Source organism: Onychostruthus taczanowskii, unplaced genomic scaffold, assembly GCF_017590055.1.
Source record: "Onychostruthus taczanowskii isolate IOZ18803 unplaced genomic scaffold, ASM1759005v1 scaffold18, whole genome shotgun sequence".
Taxonomy (NCBI): Eukaryota; Metazoa; Chordata; class Aves; order Passeriformes; family Passeridae; genus Onychostruthus; species Onychostruthus taczanowskii.
Genome location: NW_024499017.1, coordinates 5681588 through 5701511, shown reverse-complemented (window position 1 = coordinate 5701511; position 19924 = coordinate 5681588). Strand labels below are relative to the sequence as shown.

General features: G+C 41.1%; 2 protein-coding genes across 2 annotated transcripts; one reads left to right on the top strand and one right to left on the bottom strand.

The window, feature by feature from the left end:
- Positions 1–2966: 2966 nt before the first annotated feature.
- On the bottom strand, positions 2967–14252 carry DNAAF1 (dynein axonemal assembly factor 1). Its single transcript, XM_041400824.1, has 11 exons — positions 14023–14252; positions 12789–12924; positions 11849–11940; positions 10794–11015; positions 9889–10055; positions 9513–9634; positions 8821–9005; positions 7374–7486; positions 4643–4711; positions 3329–3701; positions 2967–3067 (listed from the first exon to the last, which is right to left on the bottom strand). Exons 1-11 carry the CDS (start codon positions 14186–14188, stop codon positions 2967–2969), a joined length of 1746 nt encoding a protein of 581 aa, XP_041256758.1. The 5' UTR covers positions 14189–14252.
- A 248-nt stretch (positions 14253–14500) lies between these two features.
- On the top strand, positions 14501–19586 carry HSDL1 (hydroxysteroid dehydrogenase like 1). Its single transcript, XM_041400392.1, has 5 exons — positions 14501–14699; positions 15022–15254; positions 15881–16326; positions 18179–18406; positions 19290–19586. The coding sequence occupies exons 2-5, from the start codon at positions 15035–15037 to the stop codon at positions 19389–19391; spliced, it is 996 nt and encodes a 331-aa protein (XP_041256326.1). The 5' UTR covers positions 14501–14699; positions 15022–15034; the 3' UTR covers positions 19392–19586.
- The last annotated feature ends 338 nt before the right edge of the window (positions 19587–19924 follow it).

Below are 19924 nucleotides of genomic sequence, written 5' to 3'. Positions count from 1 at the left end.
CTGAGCTAACCTTCCCCACCATGTGGTTTCTGATAACTGAGTTTCTCAACAAAGCACAGCTTTGTTTTTTATGCTGTAGTTCTAATGAGAACGTATTATTTATCTCAGTATCTTCTCCCTGAGTTACTTTTCCTTAGGAAGGTTACCCAAATGCAGTAGGACAGACCCAGGAAACTCAATTAACTCAGGCCTCCTAAGGGCTTAGACAGGGAGGTTTAAGCTGTGCCAGTACTATCTGAAAAAATGCTTGGCCTGCCTTCATTGCCATGACAAGTCTTGGTTATGAACCACATTTCTGAGCATTGTGGGCAAGCAGCATCCACCCCAAAGTGTAGCTAATCACTCACATGAGTGCAGGCTCAAAATCTCCTCAATAAGATGAGCATTTTTAAAATAGACCTTCCTGTCACAGCCCTTCCCTCCATCCATTTATCACTATGTGAACAAATGTGTTAGTTCAGAAACATTCACTTTTGAGCACATTTTTGCCCAGCTGATTCCTGTGCTGGGAGCTCTGTCACTGCCTTGGTGGTGTGGTCTCTGCAGGAGTGAGGTTGTGAGAGCTCCCGAATTAATCCTGGCCACTGTTTGTGTTCAGGACTAAGGGAAAATTCCAGCAGCCCCCACTGGTCTGGTATTTAGATGATGTGCTTGAGTGCATCCTGGACAAGGTTTTTCTTTTTGACAGATTTGTGCTTAGAAATTTCACCTAGATCAGCCCCTTTCCACCCTATTTTGCCCTTTCCAGCGATGGAAAGTCATTGAGTTGCACTCTGTTCACTTCTTTTCTCATAGATAATTGAAAACTGCCTGGTGTCTCCTGACACTGGCAGTGTATGTTCAAGATTTACACCCTTCTCAGAGCTTCCACACTCCAGGCTGCTCTCATGTTAACACTGAATGTATTGATGCAACAAGGTATTTAAGCACATGCTTAACTTCCAGCTCCTGAGTAGTTTTCCTGTGTTTCTCTGGAGCCTGTCACATGCTTGAGGCTGGGCATAGCTGGTGTCTGACTGGATGTCTGCTTGGTTTGAGAAATGAGCCCCGGGGAGCATTGCCCGTGGGCACAGCCGGGTGCAGCTGGGCCCTGGCTGTGTCCTACAGGGCGGGCTCCAGCCTGTGCTCGTGGGGAGCAGCCTCTCAGGAGGGTTCCAGGGGTTTTCTTCAGGCTTTTTGCTCTACCATAAACATGAGATTGGAGCTTGGTGGTGAGAGAGGAACCTCCAGGAAGAGCACTCAGGAGCCATTCCTGCGCAGAAGGAAGCTTGTGTTCCTTGGCTTTTTACATTGTTAATTTCACTTGAAGGTGATGTGCTGAGACTGCGTTTTTGCACTATGCTGTACATTTGTAAAGTTTTACAGAAGACACTAATTAAACACGTTTCATTTTTCTCATTTAGTCCTGCTTTGGCATTTCTCTTACTCCTTTCATCTGTCCCTTACTCCCCTTCTCCTTCCCAGGTCCTCAGTGACAAGTAAAGATTGCTTCTAAGCATTCAGATTCCCTTGTGAGGGCCCACGGGTGGGTTGTGGTCACTGTGTGAACTAAATCTAAAATGTCCCATCTAAAATGTGGCCAAGTAAACACAGCTTGGAAAGCTGCTGAATTCTTCAAACCAAAATGCCACTCAGTGTGGATATAGCTGGTAAAATCAGGATCACAGTAAAAGAATCTGTGGTTCTTGAAACTATTTGCTGCTCTTTTTTTTCCTCATTTGCCCTATTTTTCTTGCTTTCAGTGGTAACAGAGCTCAAACCTCACTCTTGGAATTATTTTTTTAAACATTTTTTTTTGCAAACATAATGTGATCCTTTCTGCTTACTTGTTTTTAGTGTAGTAAGTGGATACCAGGACAGGCACCAAACACAGCATGGAAAATGCAAAACCCAAAGTCCTAAAAATAGTCCTTATCCAGCTTTCTGTCAGAAAAGGAAGCAGCTACATTTTAGGATGGAGCTCATGCAGGTTGGTGGCAGCATTTGCAGCTTTCTGAAGAGCAGATTCCAGCTCTGGTGCTTTCAGATAACCCTGTGCTCCACAGGCCCTTGGCTTACCCCCACCCTGTCCTGGAGGCCAGCATGTTTTAACCCGTGTAGGGGGGAAATGGATGAAATTTAAAGCATTTGTGTTGTCCTCTCTGAGGGCTTTCACAAATTTGTTTTACTGTGAGGTCTGGTTCTCTTGCCACCAGATGGCACCTAAGCCCAGGTGATAGGAAATACATCTTTTCAACAAGCCCACAGTGATACTTTATTTCTTTAAATGTGCACACCTAAAATAACTGTTAAATTCTATTTATTACAAATTATTACAGAAGTACAGAAATATGAAAAATGACATTCACCTAAACTTGGTGAATCTGTATTCAAAATACAGATCCTGAGACACATCTCAGTGAAAAACAATGAAAGCAGCAGATTTAAGTGTGTGTTTCATTACAGATGCCCTAAAAGATAAAACCAGATTTTCTGTGCATGGATGCTATTTCTCTATCTTTTTAGGCATAAACAATCATAATGTTAAGGCATATTAGATCAGTAAAATATCCCATGAAGAAGCAATCTCCATCTGCTATGATGTACACTCTGCTATGATGTACATTGGTATGGACTTAAAATGAAAATACATGTGGTTACAAATAGAATTTTTATTTAGTCAGATGACAGACACACTGAATTCTGCTTGAAACTACATCTGTAATGAAACTCTAATGTATAAACATGTAACTAAAACGTTTCTAGAAGGATGCAAAGACACAAATAACACAAGACTGGAATTTAACCTCAAAACAAGTTTTCAAAGTAGTGACCTGCAGATGCCCTGAGGAGCTTGGAGCCAAGGGCAGTGAGTTTTGGTATCACAGTGTTACATCAGTTTTAACAAATGGTCCCATTGCCAGCCTCCATTCTTTGGGAATATTTCCACACTGTGCTCCAGATTTGGTCTGTTTTTTTCAAAGTGATTAATCCAATCCACTCTCATCATCCTTGTCACCTTGTGCTTTATGAGGACATTCTTCCCCCTCAGCCAGGCCCTGTGCTTTTCTATCACTGCCATTCCCTGTTAAAAGCACAAAAGCAAAGGGCAAATGAAACTCACTCATGGTCTTTAATACTGAAAAAAGAAATATAGAGCCCAATTTTTTAAAACCATTTAAATAAAAATCAGTAAAAAATTCTCTGTAGAAAAAGAAAATACTTTCATTCCTAATTTGTTAGTATTCCCACATAAATGAAAGGAAGAGGTGATTGTAACTAACAACCTTCAACAGGAGCTGAACAGATCCTTAGTGTGTCTGTGCCAGCCCTGTTTTCTCTGTGATTAATAATGTCACTGTAATCTTACCATCCTCTTCCCACGAGCTTGGGCCATCTGCTTGATGACAGACTGGTGACAACAGCAGAGGATCCTTGGGCTCAGTGATTACCTCTTGTATCAAGGGTTTCAGAGAGGCTACCTCTTCACCTTTGATCTCCAGGTATCCTCCTGAATTATCAGGCTCTGTAAATAAGCTTTTGAGAAGGGGTCTTAAGTGCTCCTTTTCATGCTCTTTATGGTTCTGATATACATTTGAAAAAATTGCTGTTGGAACTTCTTCTACTGAATTCTCAAGCATGCTTTCATTGTTTTCTTCTAATGCAGAATTGCTGTCATTTGTCACTTCAGAAATTATTTCAATCTTTGGGTGATAGTCCTGCTGCAAAGGCAGAAATGTAATTGAAAATTATTCTTAGATATAAAAGCCAAAGGATGGCTAAATATCTCCTGGATCCATGTAACAGTTGTCAGCTTTAATGTGCTGTTCTCATAAAACATATGAAATATATGCTTAATATGTAAGCTCTGCTGCTTTGTGAATGAATCTTAGATTAGCAATTTCTCAGGTATCACCAATGAACTGACCATAAACTAATTAACAGTTCATAAAAAGAGCAGAGTGTGGGCTCTGTTCTAATATTTTACTCCAAACAGAGGAACCTGACCAACACCTTCATCTGCTTCAGTGAGAACTGAGCAGCCTTTGGAGCAGGACAGCTGCTAACACATCCTCCTTCCCTGAGCCTCTCTCCTTGCCTTCTTTTAATTTGAGTTAGCCAAGACATTTTGCAACCCTGTAATGAGTCTGTGATCAAAAGGGCAAATCAATTCCATGCCTTATGCTGACTGTAGGAACAGTTGGCATTATCTTGGAAATACTTGTAAGAGCATGTACTGTACCAGCCTCTGTCTCCAGCAAGGCCAGTATGATTCTATGATCAGCATGAAAATCAAAACTGTGCTTTTAAACTTTGCTGTCTTCTTTTTTCTCTTCTTTTTTTTTTAAGGCAATTTGCACCACATTAATACTGGTACAGTATAATCTTTAGTACAATACAACATCCTATTAAGAAATTAAACTTATGTAACTGTTGCATTACTGGTCATAAGTTTTTATTTGATTTTTCTAGACAAGAATATAAAAAAGATTTAAACAAAGGAAGATTCACATGTAGATATGAACTGCTGAAACCATCCATTTTAGTTTGTAAATTCCTAAGTGATTGCATCTCCCAAACATGCATTTCACAACCTCATTGTGCAAAACCTTTGTAAATGTGTTTAGGGAAGTTTCATTACTGGAATTAATGAAAATGTTACCTTTTGAACAAAGATTTCATCTTCTGGGGGAAACTCACTTACAACTACATCTTCCAAATCAGGCAGTTCCTGAAAACAATCACAGATCAATAATCAGTGGGAAGAGCTACTGTAACCCACGGAAAATGACATCTCTGGCTCGCTGGACAGCCCCTCCAAAGCAGTGCTCATCAGGGTGTGAGGCCACAGCCAGCAGCACCCCCCTGCCATCCTCTCATGGGCACAGTCTGCTGTTAAGCACATGTGGGAAAGGGAAAATTCATCTCTGTCCAGAAATAGCAAATGGGAAAGCCACAGCCCTAATGTCAGACTGAAGGCTGTTTTCTACTACGCTGTGTGATTATGAAAGAAAACAGGATAAAGAGTAAGGCATTACCAGGATTTTAAAAGCAAACATGGTTTATTCCCTTTGCTGTTTCCTGTCTATTCAATAGACTTAATCCCAATTGCAACCCATCTCTATGGGTAGGTGCCAAATCCAGACCTGCAGTCTTCCTGACACTACATATCAAATAAACTCTGTCAACCTAAATACACCTAATAAACCAATGTTTTACTGTGAATGCTTCGTAATTAAGACACAGAACTGCAAACTTGCTGAGAACTGTTTTTCCTCAGACAGGTCCAATAATTTCAGCTTTTCACTAGAAAATATTATCTCAGACAACTATTATTTGGTGACATGAAAGGAAACAAAGAAGGTGGGAATGCAAAATCACAGGTAGAAACTAATACCTTTTTGCCATTTTTAACTGTAGGTCAATACTGGGATAAGCATTTACTTTTGTTTTTAGATATTTTTAGCACTTAATGTAGCAGGCTGCTTATCATGGTAGCATCAGGAACATCTGTACTGTCTTGCATGGTGAAGATTATTACACAATTCAAATCAAGAAAGGAAATTTCTCCTTCCTGATATGGTTGCAGCTAGTGCAGCATGTCCTCAAGTCACAGAGGTTTATAAAAATTGCATTAAAAATGTACTAATTAAGATCTGAGACTAACGTGGAGTTTGATGTCAATAGGGAGATGAAATAGCTCTTAGTCTTGTTTTAGTCAGCAGGTGCATTTGCAGATCAACTACAAGTTAACCCAGTCTAGGTATGTGGGAATGTGATTCCCACACTGCCAAGGCACGTGCAGCAACAGGAGCTTGTTTGTGCTTGACACAGGGATGTCATAACCACCCAGTGCAAATCCTCCTCCACTCTTCTCCCTTATATTCCCCTGAGACCATCTAGAGACTCAGGATATGAATAAGGACTGTGGTGCTGCTCCAGAGCCTCTCACCATTGGCATCTTCCCAGCCATTCCCTGCAATGTCAGCACTGCGGTTCTTTGGAATATCTGCAGTGGGGTAAGTACTGGAGGCTGTTGGGAGAGGCTCTTTCTATTCCTAAATGTTGCTGGAGAACAAATAGCATAGAACACTGAAATGTGCATTAGTGTGTGATTTGGGTTTGGTTTTCCTTCTGTAGAATTAAAATAGTACCACTTTTTACATCTCTAAAACCCCACAGATGTCTGCTTAAGAGTTACTTTTATACTGGCTTGAAGCTTGTGCACAGGATCTTCCTATGGTGCCATAGAGAATCAAGGAAAAACAAACACTGAATCAAGGAGATCTTCACATTGTGGATACCTACAGTGTCACTACATATTTACTTCAGACACTGTAAGATCTATTTTTAATAATAATATTGTGCATAATTTAATGGCTGCCCATTCTCTCCACTACCTTTTTTAAAGCTGTCATTAAAAACTGCTAAACAGGAGGAGGCAGCAGCAAACCCTCTAGTGAAGCAGTGGGCTGAGCCCTTCAATAACATGGAATTTTTGCCTGGGAAGTTCAGAGCATGGCAGAGACATGAGGCTTTTCTGCCAGTAGTTAACAATGGCAGTACAGGGTATCACAGAGTGTATTAAGTGCTCTGGGAAGTCAGAAGCTCAGCAGCTTTTATTACTGATTATATCATAGTCTGACACTGTCAGTTTATCAGCAGTGTCCTAATTAGGACATGTTGAACAATTCTCCTTTGAAGTGAGGTTGTGTTTTTCAGTGGTATCTATGTCCTCCTCACGGTTCAATGTGGTAAACATATTTAAATGTTGCATCAGATAGACATTTTAGATAATAGAAGACCATACTGCAAAGGTAAATCACTTATTATATGTCTGAATAATGTACATTCTTCTCTTCCTGGAAACAAACATCAGAGTTCTATTTTGAGAATTAATTTATAGTATCTAACACTGCTGGGTAACATTTACAGTGATGGGGGTTTCTTCCCTATGGTTCTTCTGCAATAGTTCACATTTTCAACTGCATACTTCATTTGAGTTTTGATTAAGAGGACAAATGTGTCTACTAGATTCTTTTCACTGTAATTTCTGTTTTTAAATGAGAGCCCCCATTAGCTTCTCCAGAGAAATGACAAAGATAGAAGGTCAATTTTAGGTGATTTACAGGATAAAAGGATTTATAGGATAAAAAATTTAAGGACAAAATAAACTTTGGAAGCATTCTTCATAAATGCTCCACTGGAGAGAATACCCCTGCAGCTTTACTTTTTGGGTTTTTCTTTCTCTCTTTCTTTCTTTTTATTTTTTCTAAGAGTAGAGCTTTCTTAAAAACCTGCCCATACAGTTTTATTAGCCAGAATGTTACAAGAATTAACTTGGAGAAGACAATACACATGTGAACTTCTCAAAGTCTGAATCTAATACATACATCAAGATAAAGTGCTGCCAGAGTCTCCAGTTTGAACTGTTCAATTTCAGCATATTCCTCCTCCCTCTCAGGAAGCTCAGCCTGGTCAGTAGTTGCCTCCTGTCCTGGTAGATCTGCAGAATAATCAATAGTCAGTTGCAGAGAACTAACTGAAGAAAAAATGTCTACATTGCAAGCACTGCAGAACCAGACTGCTGGGGACTGGCTACCACTGCAGAATTCACAGCTCAATCCAAAGCTTTGTTTTTCTATTATATTCTGGGTCTCTCTTCTTTGTATAAATTAATATTTGCATTTGCAATAATGTGTTCCACAAATCTATAAAAGCATTTCTCCACGTATGAAGGTACAGAACCATCTCTAGGGTGATGACCAGCTTCTGTTGGCAGACAGACTGCTCAGTTTATGTGGGAGCAAGGGAAGTCTGTAAACTCTCCTGGCCTTTCACTAAACCTGGCATGTTTGAGAAGTGGAGTTCCACCTTTAAGTTGCAGAAGTTGTAGGCTAAGCCTTCAGAAATTGACTATTTATTGTATTTAAAGAATATTTTACCCAGTATTGCTTGATTTCACCTAGTCACTGTGGAAATCTAATGGAATGTTTTTATGTATGAATTAGTTGTCTTGAGCCACAGTAGAGGCAGTGCTCCACTGGCAGGTTGACTCATCATCTCTGCATGCTCAGTGTGGTTTGGCTCTTCACTGTGTACATTACCATCTGCCTCCTGGTTGAAATTTGCACATTTGTGAGAGTCTGGATCCTGTGCATCCTCTTGAACTTCATCAGGCATATTTCCAGATGTGAAATCTCTGCTATCTTCTCTATTTGGTGGAAGTGTTACCACTTCATCACAAGCATCAAACCCCTCATTTTTAAATTCCTCAGTCTTTTCTTGAGCTTCTTCTTCTGATCTATTTGAAGTTTCTGATGTATTAGAATTTCCATCACCATCTTTTGAATTTGCAGGTGCTCCTACAGAAGAAATAATTTCATAAAAATTGCTGAGCTAATCTATCACTGCTCATTTTAAATTTCCAAACACTGCTACAATGGGCTAGAATCTGCATCAAAAGCTCCTACTTTGAGCAGCTATCCATGGATGAGTAGTCCTTCCAACACTGCAGCAATGCTGTTTTCCCATCTCAACACCCCGGCAAACAGAAGTTCCCCAGAAAAAAAAAAAATCATCTAGAGAAAATGCTTAAATAATAAATGTTTGGTATTTCTAATACTTTGAAAAGGCTCACAAGTGACTACATATTGAAATACATCCTGAGGATTTTGATGGATCAGCAACAAGTGCTGGTTACCCTCTCCTTTGTGCAATCCACTTACTTGATAAAAAGTTTTTAGTTGTTAGCCAATCCAAAGATGTATGAGGTAAAGACTCTTCTGCACATTCAAACTGAAGAGGTCACAGACATCTTCCAAAACAGTAAGCACAAACCTTCTTGGGTATCTGTTGCAACTCCTTCCATGCTCTTTTGTCTCCTCTTTTCCTGTGCTCTTTGCCTAATTGCTGCTAAAGCATCAATGCTATCTTGGATTTTTTTTCTCTCTCTGGTTTCCCATTTTTCCCTTTCTGCTTTCTCAGCTTCAAGCCCTCCAACAGCCCAGGCTTCTGCACAGGCTCTAATGAAAACACAAAAGCTCACTGTAACACAGCTATAAAAGCCCACCTTTGCAATGAGAGAGAAGTTTAAAAGAGTTTGCAACAGCACAAAATAGCTGCAAGAGAAAAAAGCAGATAGCAGTGACAATCCCTTATGCAACAGGGATGTAAATTTATCTCACAAAAGAAGCAGAGATATTCAAATTACATCACCAGAGATTGGTCTGGTCTTGGCTCAGCTGTTCCAGACACCTGCTCAGTTTCTGTTGAAGTCAGGATCTGCCTCTGCTCTACAGACATGGTGTGAGACAATTCCGTTCAAGAATTATTTTGTGAAAAAAGCACACTGCTTTTTTCTAGGTATGTTAGATGTAGAACTCTGTAGTACAATACTCTTCTCCTCAAAATCATCCACCTTCAATAAATTATACTGGTCAGTCTTCCTTCCCTTACAGTACTGACAAAAAATGGGTGAGTGATTGTTAGCACTTGATTCTTACAGCTGTCAAGAGGGCTGTGTTTCTTACCTATCCTTTGGGAACACTGGTCTGTCATCCAGGTATGTCAGCTGTTTTAGTCGAACAGTGAGTGTTTTTCTATAGTTAGCAATTTTCCTTATCACCTCATTTCCCATCAAATTCAGCACATGCTAGAGAAACAAGGGAAACAATTTTTAAGCTTGAGTAGCAAAAACCCCAGCCTGGATACGTACTTCCTCTGTCACTTCAAAAGCAAGAAATTAATAAAACATCCAAGGTGTTACAGGTGATCTACCAGAAACAAAATAATGTTTAATAATGTTTCTTTTAGACTGATACCTACTGTGCACTGAACTACCCAACAAAGCCACTCGATGGGGTTCACCCCCACACAAACACAAACCCTCAGCTCTTTTTGGCTTACCAGATTGGGCATGGTCTCCAGAATAGCTACAATACTTGGATCACTTAGATTGTTGTGGGAAAGATCAAGAACAGAAATACTTGGGCATTCCTGCAAGTGCTGGATGTCTTCCACTGTCTGTAACTTATTGTGAGCGATCTGCAGAGTCTGCAGGACTTTCAGACAAGCTGCCAGACAAGAACAGCACAATGAAAGGAAAGGTAAGAGTTGTCACTTCACAAAGGGTTTTATGAGCAAGTAAAAAGCTGCATTGTCAAACTAATAGTTTATATTGAATTTGGAGCTTTTTTCTAAATTTTTTATTCTGCTATTTATAATTTTTGGCTAGGCCTCCAAAGCTGCTTTCTTCACGCCAGGGAAAATAGGTGCTTGGTTTTAGGATGGTAGTTTTTTTTAAATTCACATTTCAAACGAATCAGTTACACAAAAGCAAGAGTTTGTGTTTCAAAATTCTCAAATCTATGCAAGTAGTATTGTACAGAAATAGTTTTTTATTTTCTGCTGAAGACAGAATCAATCTTTTACCAGATATAAAAGATTTGGTAATTGTGTCTGCAACTGCCAAAGCACATCTTAACTGTAAAGTAAATGGTGAAAACTGGATTGTCAGCCTGTCTGCAACACAGGTAAGTTCTGAGATGGTATTAAGCAGTGAGGAAAAACTACTTAATTATCCTAGGTATCCATGTGAAAGTAGTTTTTCTGTAGTAGTAGTATTGTCTGTTTCTCAACATAGGTTTTACTCCTCCACAGAAGCCCTGTGGGCTTTGGTATGGATGTTGTGCAAAATTCTAACAGAAATAAAAAAAACCCTTTGAAACTAGTGCCACCAACAAAAGCTTAGTCAGAGCTTAGGAAATATGGGCTTGCCAGAGGCTAAAACCTGTTGCAACAACAGTTCTTACAGAGATTCTCAATGGTTCTAATGTAGTTGTTACTGATATTGAGGGAATCCAGCTTTTGTAAGGGTTCAAGGTTTTCAATTTTCTCAATTAAATTGAGTTGCAGGTAGAGGCAACGCAACTCTGTCTGAGCCTCCAAGTTCTCAATTTTTCTTAAGCCATTGCACTGCAGCCACAAACACTTCAGTCCTGTATATTCTTCAAGATTCTCCAGTCGATCAAATCCTGCAGAGAAAAAAAAAAGATGTTTCAAAATGAAATGGCACTGGCTGAAAATGGCTCTTTGGATGAGAAAATTCCATGAAACCAGAGCTGCTGAAACAGCTGAGAGAACACTGGTACTGAAGTCCCTGCAGTATTTCCACTGAATTAATTCCTGGTACTGTTTGTGGCCCATTAAGGGCAAAAACAGGTTGGCACCTATTCTGGTCTGTATCTCAGCAGCCCTTTAGATACTAAATAATACATAGCAAAACCAAGGCTGAATGTAGAAGGTAGCATATCCTATTTATTTGGAAGAATTCTTAGGCTAACTTGTACCAGGTAACTGCATCATGCAAAAACCCGCTCAGAGATCACCAGAGGATGAGTAATGTTCATTCTAACAAATTTTGTTTCTTTCAGTAGTGTTTGCAAACATACAGCAAGTATTTACTGTTTATTTTCCTCTTGACCATTTTTACTTGGCAGTAAAAAAGTTCCAAAAGCTGGAAATACAAACAATTTAAGGAAAAATTCCTTAATTTTCCTCTGAGTGCAACCCAGGCCAGTATGATAACTTACATTTCTCAGGGGCTCCTGTTTCAGTAAAAGAAACCAAAAATGTGTCCCTTGATTCCTATTGATCCTTTGGGTGGCTCCACAAAGCGAGTTAGATGTACAGTTTACTTTTGTACCTTCATATTCACTCATTTTGTTTCCCAAATCCAGTATTACACAAAATTGTGCTCTAATTTAGAAGAATGACTAGAAACCTTACTTCAGTGAGCCATGAAGTAGATTCTCTGCTAAAATTCTACTTAGAATGATCAAGTTAGGCAGTCATGTCCACATCTTACCTTTATAATGCAAGTACAGTGTATCATTTAAGTACGGGGTCCAGTATAATTTCTGCTGTTTACAGATGTCTAACAGAATCTTTTTTGTCATTCTAAAATAGTACAGAAAGCAGAAGGGAAATAAAAAATGTATTTCAGTGCATATTCTGAGATCTTTGGTTTCCTTACAGATTCCACTGCAACATAATTAACAATTCTTTTATGCAAGAGAAATAGCTACAGCTTTCAAAATTATATTCCAAATTTTTAAAAGTGCTGTGTTTTTTTAGTGTGGCTTTTAATTTCTACCTTTGAAGTGAGTTACAAGGCCCTTCTGCTAAAAAAAAAAAAAAAAAAAAAAAAAAAAGAGGGTTTATAGGAAAATGGGCAGGGAATTAAAGAGTCCATCTTCTTGGAAAAGGGCAGCATGATTTTACATAAGCTTCTGGTTCCAATGTTAGCTTCCTCTCCAGTTCTTTCCCCTGTTCCTCGCTGCTTTGTACAGGACCTTTGGTGGCAGAGCCAAAATGCAGTATTTTTCTCAGACTAGAAAAATCAACGGTGATCAACCCAACATTTTATCAGAATGCCAACTCCAAAATAGCACTCAGGAAAGTTTTGATACACAGCTGTTGGTTGGCTGGGAATGCCACTAGGAATGGACAGAATGCTTTGTCTGAACTGATGCAGAGAAATGGTTAAATGTACTGGCACATGACTTCCACAGCCGTTTGCACAATTTTCTCCAGATCCATTAAATGACTTCATCATGTGGTTAGAATGTAGTTTGCTACAGTGGCCATAAAACCCAAACATCTGTCCAGAGGCTGGAAGTATCACTAATACCTGATTTATCCATTATTCTCAAGTTCATCTTCAAAACTGTTCTCCAGAACTGAGATGAACACACAGAATAACAAAACTCCTGAAGATGCCAACACATCCACAAACAATGTATTACCTTACAGAGCCTCTCTTTTCTTCTATACTTTGGCTGGATGAGCGGGTTCCAGACTTCTGATCAATATCTGATTTTTGTTCATTCTCTTGATCTGCTCTGGACACACAGTTGACTTCTTTCTCTTGAGTTTTATCAGCTTTTAAAATAAGAAAATGAATTGCAATTTAACAGCAAGGGTGGGGAAATTGTGTCATAGAAATATTGAAGAGCACTTGAATATGAATTTCAAGAGGAGAGTGTTTTAACCAAGATTTCTGCTGAGATTTTTAATGAAACTTTTTAAATAGCATCATAAAATAAATAGTAGCAATTGAAATCTGCATATTTTATTTTTTAAAATATCTGAAAGTCAGATAGTATCCATTATTCTTAATATTCTTATAATGTACAGTCACAATTAAGTACTGACACCAATGTTCTGATGGTGTTAGACATTTAATACATATTACATTTAACTAACACCAGCTTGAGTTTACTGTAAAGAGACTTCAGCAATGGTGTATCAGTCATCCCAAGCAACATTAGTCTAGCTCTTTTACAAATTTATCCTTTTGTGCTCCTTGGAAGGTGTCTTTACATTGCCTTTGAATAATTCCAATTTCAGTATTTGTCTCTTCAGATACGTGCCCTGAACCTTTTACTTGCACTTGTAGTTCATACATTTAAAGTGCAAACAAGATGACTGTACTAGCTTACTTAAATATGACTGTAATTAAAACACAATAATCGGACATAATTAGTATCACAAGAGGCAATGGGCTGAAACTGATGCACAGGAAGTTCCACCTGAACACAGGGAAGAACTCTACTGTGCGGGTGAGCATGCACTGGAGCTGTTTGCCCGGACAGGGCGTGGGGTGTCCCCACGGGAGATGTTCCAGAGCCACCCGGACACAGTCCTGTGCCTGTGCTCTGGGATGGCCCTGCTGGGCAGGGAGCTCGGACCAGGGACCCGCTGTGGTCCCTGACCCATCCTGGCACTTGTGATTTAGAGGTCAGGTTGGCTGTGTGATAGCAACACTGCAAGAAATACTTCTCCGGCAACAGTAAAGAAATGTCGGGAAAATTAAAAAGACCACAAGAAGACAGCAACTGAGTACGCCTCAGTTGTGTCAGGATTTCCAGTGACTTCGCTGGCAGAAAGCACACACTCGTATTTGCATCCAGGTGAGTACGAACAGCCGTGATGCGATGTGCAGGCCTTGTGCGCTGGCGAGCGAGCCGGGGGGCTCACCTGTGCTCCCAGCGCTGCCCTCACGCTCCGTGCGGGCACCTCCGCTCCCGCCGTCGCCCAACGGCGCCTCCGACGCCTCAGGCGCCGGGATCTCCCCTCTGCGGCCGCTGTCCGGGTCTCCAGCGGGTGCCGCCTGCATTCTAACACCCCCGAGCCGGTGTGGCATTTACGCTCTGCCTTTTTCAGACAAAATGTCCGCAGGCTCTAAGCGGCGGCAGGCGAGGGACCGAGCGCAGCCCCAGCCCCGGCAGCCGCCTCAGCCGTGGCCATGGCGACGCCGCGCGCAGCCCCACAAGGCTCCGCGGCCGCTCCCCGAGGCGCCGGGCCAGCTCGCTGGGGCTGCGCGGGGGCGGCGCGCCCGGAGCCCGCTGTCCCGCCCTGGGCGAGGGGCGGGCGGGGTGTGGCGGCGCCGGGCGGCACAGCGGGTCCTGGCGGGGAGAGGGCGGATTTGTGCTTGTTTAAAAACCGTATTAACTAGTAAAAGTTGTGTGAGGCACAGGTAGCGCGGTGTGCGTGATGCGCTGCACCGTGCCGTGGTTCAAGGACAGTGGCAGATGCGCTGGGGACTGACGCTGTCTCTGAGCCTGCTTTGTCTCTCTTGAAGGTTTTTGTCCTTGAAAGAGCTCGTTGTTTCTTTGTGTCTCAGCTCTCGCGTGTTGGTTATCCTTGCCTCTCTTGTAGGTAGTTTTTCATCTTCCAGCCTTGGTTTTCACCTGTTCAGCTTCTGCTTTAATTGTTTTATTTACAGAATCGTTGATCATTGTTGTTGCAGTATAACTGATTAATAGTTCAACCCTAGGAAAAGTGCTAAACAGTACCTAAACCAGTGAGGTTGATGGTAGGTGACACCCAAATTTTAGCACACTGGTTTTTCTGCATCGAAACAGTGCTCAAACTATAAAATGCTGCATCTCAAAGGTTATCCATACAGTCTGAAAAGTTTACATGGCTCAGGAGGCAATTGTTGTCTTTTTTTTTTTTTTTTTTTTTTTTTTTCAGGCTTGTGATAACCATGGCTGCCGTGGATCGATTCTCCCTCTTGTACAGAGAAATCAGTCACTCCTGCAGTTTCTATATGGAAGCCCTGGCTGTTGTTGGAGCTTGGTACACAGTCAGAAAGGTTGTGTCTCTGGCCTTGGACACTTACAGCGCGCTCAGGCTGCATGTGATTCCAAAGCTGAGTGGGGAGGCTGATCTCGTCAAGAAGTACGGCACGTGGGCCGTGGTCACGGGTAAGAGATGAAGTGGTCAATTTCCTTGTGTTTATGTGACAATGTGACATACTGTGCCAGTACTGTGAAACTTGGTGACTTGTGGTGCTGGGTGAGCTTTATGTCACAGGCTGGAGCCTGTATTATCTGTGGTTGCAGGTTAATCTGCCTGAGCAGTGGCTGTTGTTCAGTGCCGTTATAAATTAATTCCTCAGGAGATGGGCAAGCTAAGTGAGTTCACTGGCTGCTGAGAAACAATTAGAGCAATTGTCGCCCAAATTTGCAAGGCGCATCTTGATCACCTGCAAGTGTAGACAGAGATGTAGACAAGATCCTCTTTTTGCTATGGGGTGTTCATATGTGCCCTAGTTCTTCAGCAGGGTTTGAGTCCTGAACCTCTGACATTCCTGTCTTTCATTAAGGTTCTCCTTTGAGCTCTCTTTTGTCATAGAAAATATAAAACTTTTATGAGGGGAATTGCAGAAGGTGGTTGACAGCGTTGTCTTTACTGTTGTGTCTTTGAATTCAATATCTTTAGTGCCACATGATCTCAGAAAAAGGACTAAAGCTATAATTGAAAGAACTGTCAAAATAGAAGGCTGGCTCTGTTTTTCAGTTTTGTGTTCTATTGCTGTTTTCTCTTGCAGGTAGCACAGATGGTATTGGGAAGGCTTATGCTGAAGAACTGGCAAAGCATGGCGTCAACATCATCTTAGTCAGCCGGAACAAAGAGAAGCTGGAGGCTGTATCCAGGAGCATATCTGAAACCTATAAAGTGGAAACAGATTTCATAGTAGCTGATTTCAGCAAGGGGCGTGAGCTCTACCCAGGCATTAAGGAGGCTCTGAAAGACAGAGAAATTGGGATTTTGGTGAATAATGTAGGAATATTTTATGCCTACACAGACTATTTTACTAATCTCTCTGAGGATATTCTATGGGACTTGATCCATGTAAATATTGCTTCTGCTACCATGATGACACATATTGTGCTGCCAGGCATGGTAAAGAAGAAGAAAGGGGCAGTTGTGAACATTTCTTCAGCAGTCTGTTGTCAGCCAACACCGATGTCGACAGTCTATGGAGCCTCTAAAGTAAGTTGGGCTGTAGTGTTAAATGACATGCGCTGGAAACACATTCAGCAAGGATGTCAAAATACTTGAATGTTTTCTAGGGATTTAATTAAATTTTGGAGTGAATGATACACATATTATGCAGTAAACTCTTCATCCTCACCAGTGCTGAGCTTTGAACCAAAGTCAGTGCTCTTGGATTTTGTGCGAAGTGTGGCATAACAGTCATTCTAGGAGAAACGTTGCCTTTCTCAGATGCACAAAGAGGCAATTTTGTGGGCCTCATTGAAAGGGTCAAGAATTTAATCTCTCTCCAGCTGAACTGTGCACATACCTCAAGTCTCTTGCATGCCAGTATTTGGTAGCAAAAAGGGCTATAATCATGCTCAAGCCACCACTGTGACACGGAGCGTGGCCAAATCAAGCTGCTGCTTCATGTACTACCAAGGAGTGTTGTGGCATATTTGGGGACAAGTAAGAAGAACTCCCCCATAATTGTCCTTCCTGAAGAGATCCAAGCAATAAGGAATAGGACAGGGCAGCTGGCTGGTGCTGGAGGAATGAATGCTCACGGTGATGGTGGATTGACATGGCACGATGTGCTGCTGAATGCACAAAAGCAGCTGGGATTGTGGAGGCTCTCACCTAGATCCAGTGTCTAAACACAAGTGGTTATTGCTCCCAGCTGTCTGTGGCTGCCCTGTGTTGTAGCCTTGCTCCTGACATTGCTCTTTTATTTCCTTTGGCCTGGAGCAAAAGCAGCTTTTACTACCCCAAGGTGTAGAACTCCTCGCAGACTTCCTTCAGTGTGGAAGCTGGCTTACAATTACAGTTTCTGTGCAGAGTATCTGCCCCTTTGATTTTGCTAAGTGTATGTAGAACTGCAGTCTGAATTAAAACGATTAAAAGGCTTGAATGAGAAAGAAGAATCACAAATGTACAAAGTTTCTTGTTTTAGCTGAGATAATTAATCCAAATGCTAGGTCAGCAATCCAGTTTTAAGCCTGGCCTCAGAACACAGAAGTGAGAACAAGCTGCTGTAACATCCTAAGCCTCTTTGTGTACTAACAATGAATAATGCTTGAAGTGGTTGCTTTAATTTTCCTAAAGCAGCTGTAAGAGAATTTGTGCAAGATGCTTTCCCAACAAACTCTTGGGAAAACCTTTTGCAAGGCTGGTTGGAAGCAGCAAGATATCTGCTGACAAGCTGAGTCTAAAATGCTCTTTCTCAGGGAGACCTGGCTGTGTGGCACAGCAGGGAAGGCATCAGTGTTGCTGCCCTGATAAGACTGAGCCAGGCTCATTTTTCAGTCTGATTCCAGCAGTCCCAGTTATCAGCCTGGTGCTTTTCTTGTTCTGTAAAAGTAAAATGAGCTAAAGGAGGTAATGCAGATACACATTAACGAATCTTTTTGCCTAAGAGAGTCCCAGGAAATAAATAACGTGGCTCCTGGAGGAGACAGTTGAATGCAAAATTCACCTGTAAATATATTAAAGAATGGGACTTTATTTTTTTCTTCTGACAGTAGTAGGTAGAGCTGTCTGCAGAGTGTCCTTGCAATACCCCCAGACCAGATAAGGTGCTTGTTTTAGATGAAATAAATGGTTTTGTATTATTTTTAAGCAGAAATTGTCAGATTGTGATAAGCAGTCACTTTGTCCTGCAAGTTAGTGTACTGTGGCAGGTTTATAGCAAATAACACAGAGAAGTGTTGATAATACTTCAGAAAATAATATTTTATATTATTTATTAATATTTATTGGTGCATAAAACTTAAAAACTTTTCTGTAATTTTAATAAAACTTTGCCCTGAGATTTCATTGTTAAAAAAAAAAAAGAAAAAAAATTGTCTTTCTGCTTTTGTTTTTCTAGAGCTACTTGGACTATTTCAGTAGAGCACTACATTATGAGTATGCCTCTAAAGGAATTTTTGTTCAGAGTCTAACACCATTTGTAACTACTACAAAAATGTTAGCATTCAGCAGCACTATATCAAAGAGATCTATCTTTTTTCCTACTGCTGAAGAATATGCAAGTCATGCTGTTTCTACTCTTGGGTTATCCATAAGGACCACTGGTTGCTGGAAGCATGCAATACAGGTAATGGAATTCATTAAACTATTTCATGTTTGTCAGTAGAAGTAAATCAGCTGTTTGCTTTCTTAGGAGTCTGAATGAAAACTGCTCATTCTGAAAAAGTGTAATATATGTTGTAGACTTTAAGGCATTGTGCCATATTTTCTCACAAGTTCTGCTTTATAAACTTATGCTTGGGCATGCTTATTTTTAAGATCAGAGAGAGAATCCAATTCTCCCTTGAAGTGCGCAGCAGAAATGGGAGAGAGACAACTTTTAACTGAAAAGCAGAGTATCTCATTTCCCTTGGGGTGTTGCTGACTGGGCAAGGGTTTCACTGTCTTCTGTAAACAGAAATAGCTTTTTCAGTCTTAATACCTTGAGCATATTTGTGCTTTGGGAAAGAGTGGGTAGGGAGGATGGAATAATAGCAGGAAAAAACCTGTATTTTCCTGCATTTGTTAGGGTTTTGATTTTTGAGGCAGACTGTTTTATGCACATTGGTCACATCTCATGTATCCTACCTAGTGGCTTCCTGTAGCATTGGGTTGACTAGATGGGAATGAAGAAGTGGGGATTAGTCCAAAAGGAATAAAAGAGACAGGATGCATTCTAGCAAAATGTGGCAATTAATGGAAGTGGGCAGAATTGCTGTTGTGAACTTGATCAAATCAGGATTCAGTATTTATTTGCAGAACTTAACTGCTCAGCTGTGGGCACTACATCCAAAGCAGCTGAATGTGTGTGCTTCAGGGGGTTGAATTTAAGGCTGAGCTGATGATATTCAAGCACTTTTTGCCTTGCTTTAGTAGTGATTTGAGAAACTGTTTACTTCAATGAAATGTATCTTAATCTGTCCCTTTCTGTCATTTTTTCTGTTTTCTTGTCTCCCTGTGCCTCTCCGCAGTTGACGCTGGGCGAGTGCCTGCCTGAGTGGATGTGGGCATGGTTTGCTCTGTATTTGAGCAGAATTCTACGCAAGCAAGCTTTGGCAGCCAAAGCGAAATAGGAGTAGCTCGATGTTCCACGAGTCAATTCTGATCAGAGTGCTGCAAAAATGTCTAATGAACCTTGGAGCACTTACTGTAACTTATCCATACCTTGTTAAGCAAGCTACGTAACCTAGACAGCAGAAATCTGGATCCTCTCTGTATCCTTGTATTAAATAGCTCCTCTGCTGCTTTCCTCTATGGCAGAGTGCTGATGTTCTGGATGTTAGTCTCTGTTCCCTTTCTCATTGAGGTAGCTGGGCAGGAGAAGGTAACAGTGTTATTTCGAACAGTAAGTGACAATCCACACAGTGCTACATGATGTCCATTTGTAACATTGAGAGAATTTGAGACTCGTCCAACTCCATCAGAAACTGGACCCCAGAAGAATCAAGCCGTTCAAAACGACAGCTATGAAGTTTTGGAGAAGATGGGGAACAGTTGGGGGGGGTACCAGGGTCAGGGGCCCGCGACACGGTCTGTCTACAGCTGACGCCAACCTCAGCTGGCCTCAAAGCCGTTTGCTTCAGTCGTGCGGGATAAAGCTTCTGTT

What these genes read in the sequence shown, in the direction of transcription:
- DNAAF1 (XM_041400824.1), bottom strand. Translation starts at nt 14,188, where the DNA reads ATGCCACACCGGCTCGGGGGTGTTAGAATGCAGGCGGCACCCGCTGGA. An exon ending in ACTGTACTTGCATTATAAAG is followed by an intron (nt 11,016 to 11,848) that starts GTAAGATGTGGA and finishes TTTTCTCTGCAG; the next exon opens with GATTTGATCGACTGGAGAAT. An exon ending in TAAGATTACAGTGACATTAT is followed by an intron (nt 3,068 to 3,328) that starts TAATCACAGAGA and finishes TTGTGCTTTTAA; the next exon opens with CAGGGAATGGCAGTGATAGA.
- HSDL1 (XM_041400392.1), top strand. Translation starts at nt 15,035, where the DNA reads ATGGCTGCCGTGGATCGATTCTCCCTCTTGTACAGAGAAATCAGTCAC. An exon ending in CACGTGGGCCGTGGTCACGG is followed by an intron (nt 15,255 to 15,880) that starts GTAAGAGATGAA and finishes TTTCTCTTGCAG; the next exon opens with GTAGCACAGATGGTATTGGG. An exon ending in GCTGGAAGCATGCAATACAG is followed by an intron (nt 18,407 to 19,289) that starts GTAATGGAATTC and finishes GCCTCTCCGCAG; the next exon opens with TTGACGCTGGGCGAGTGCCT.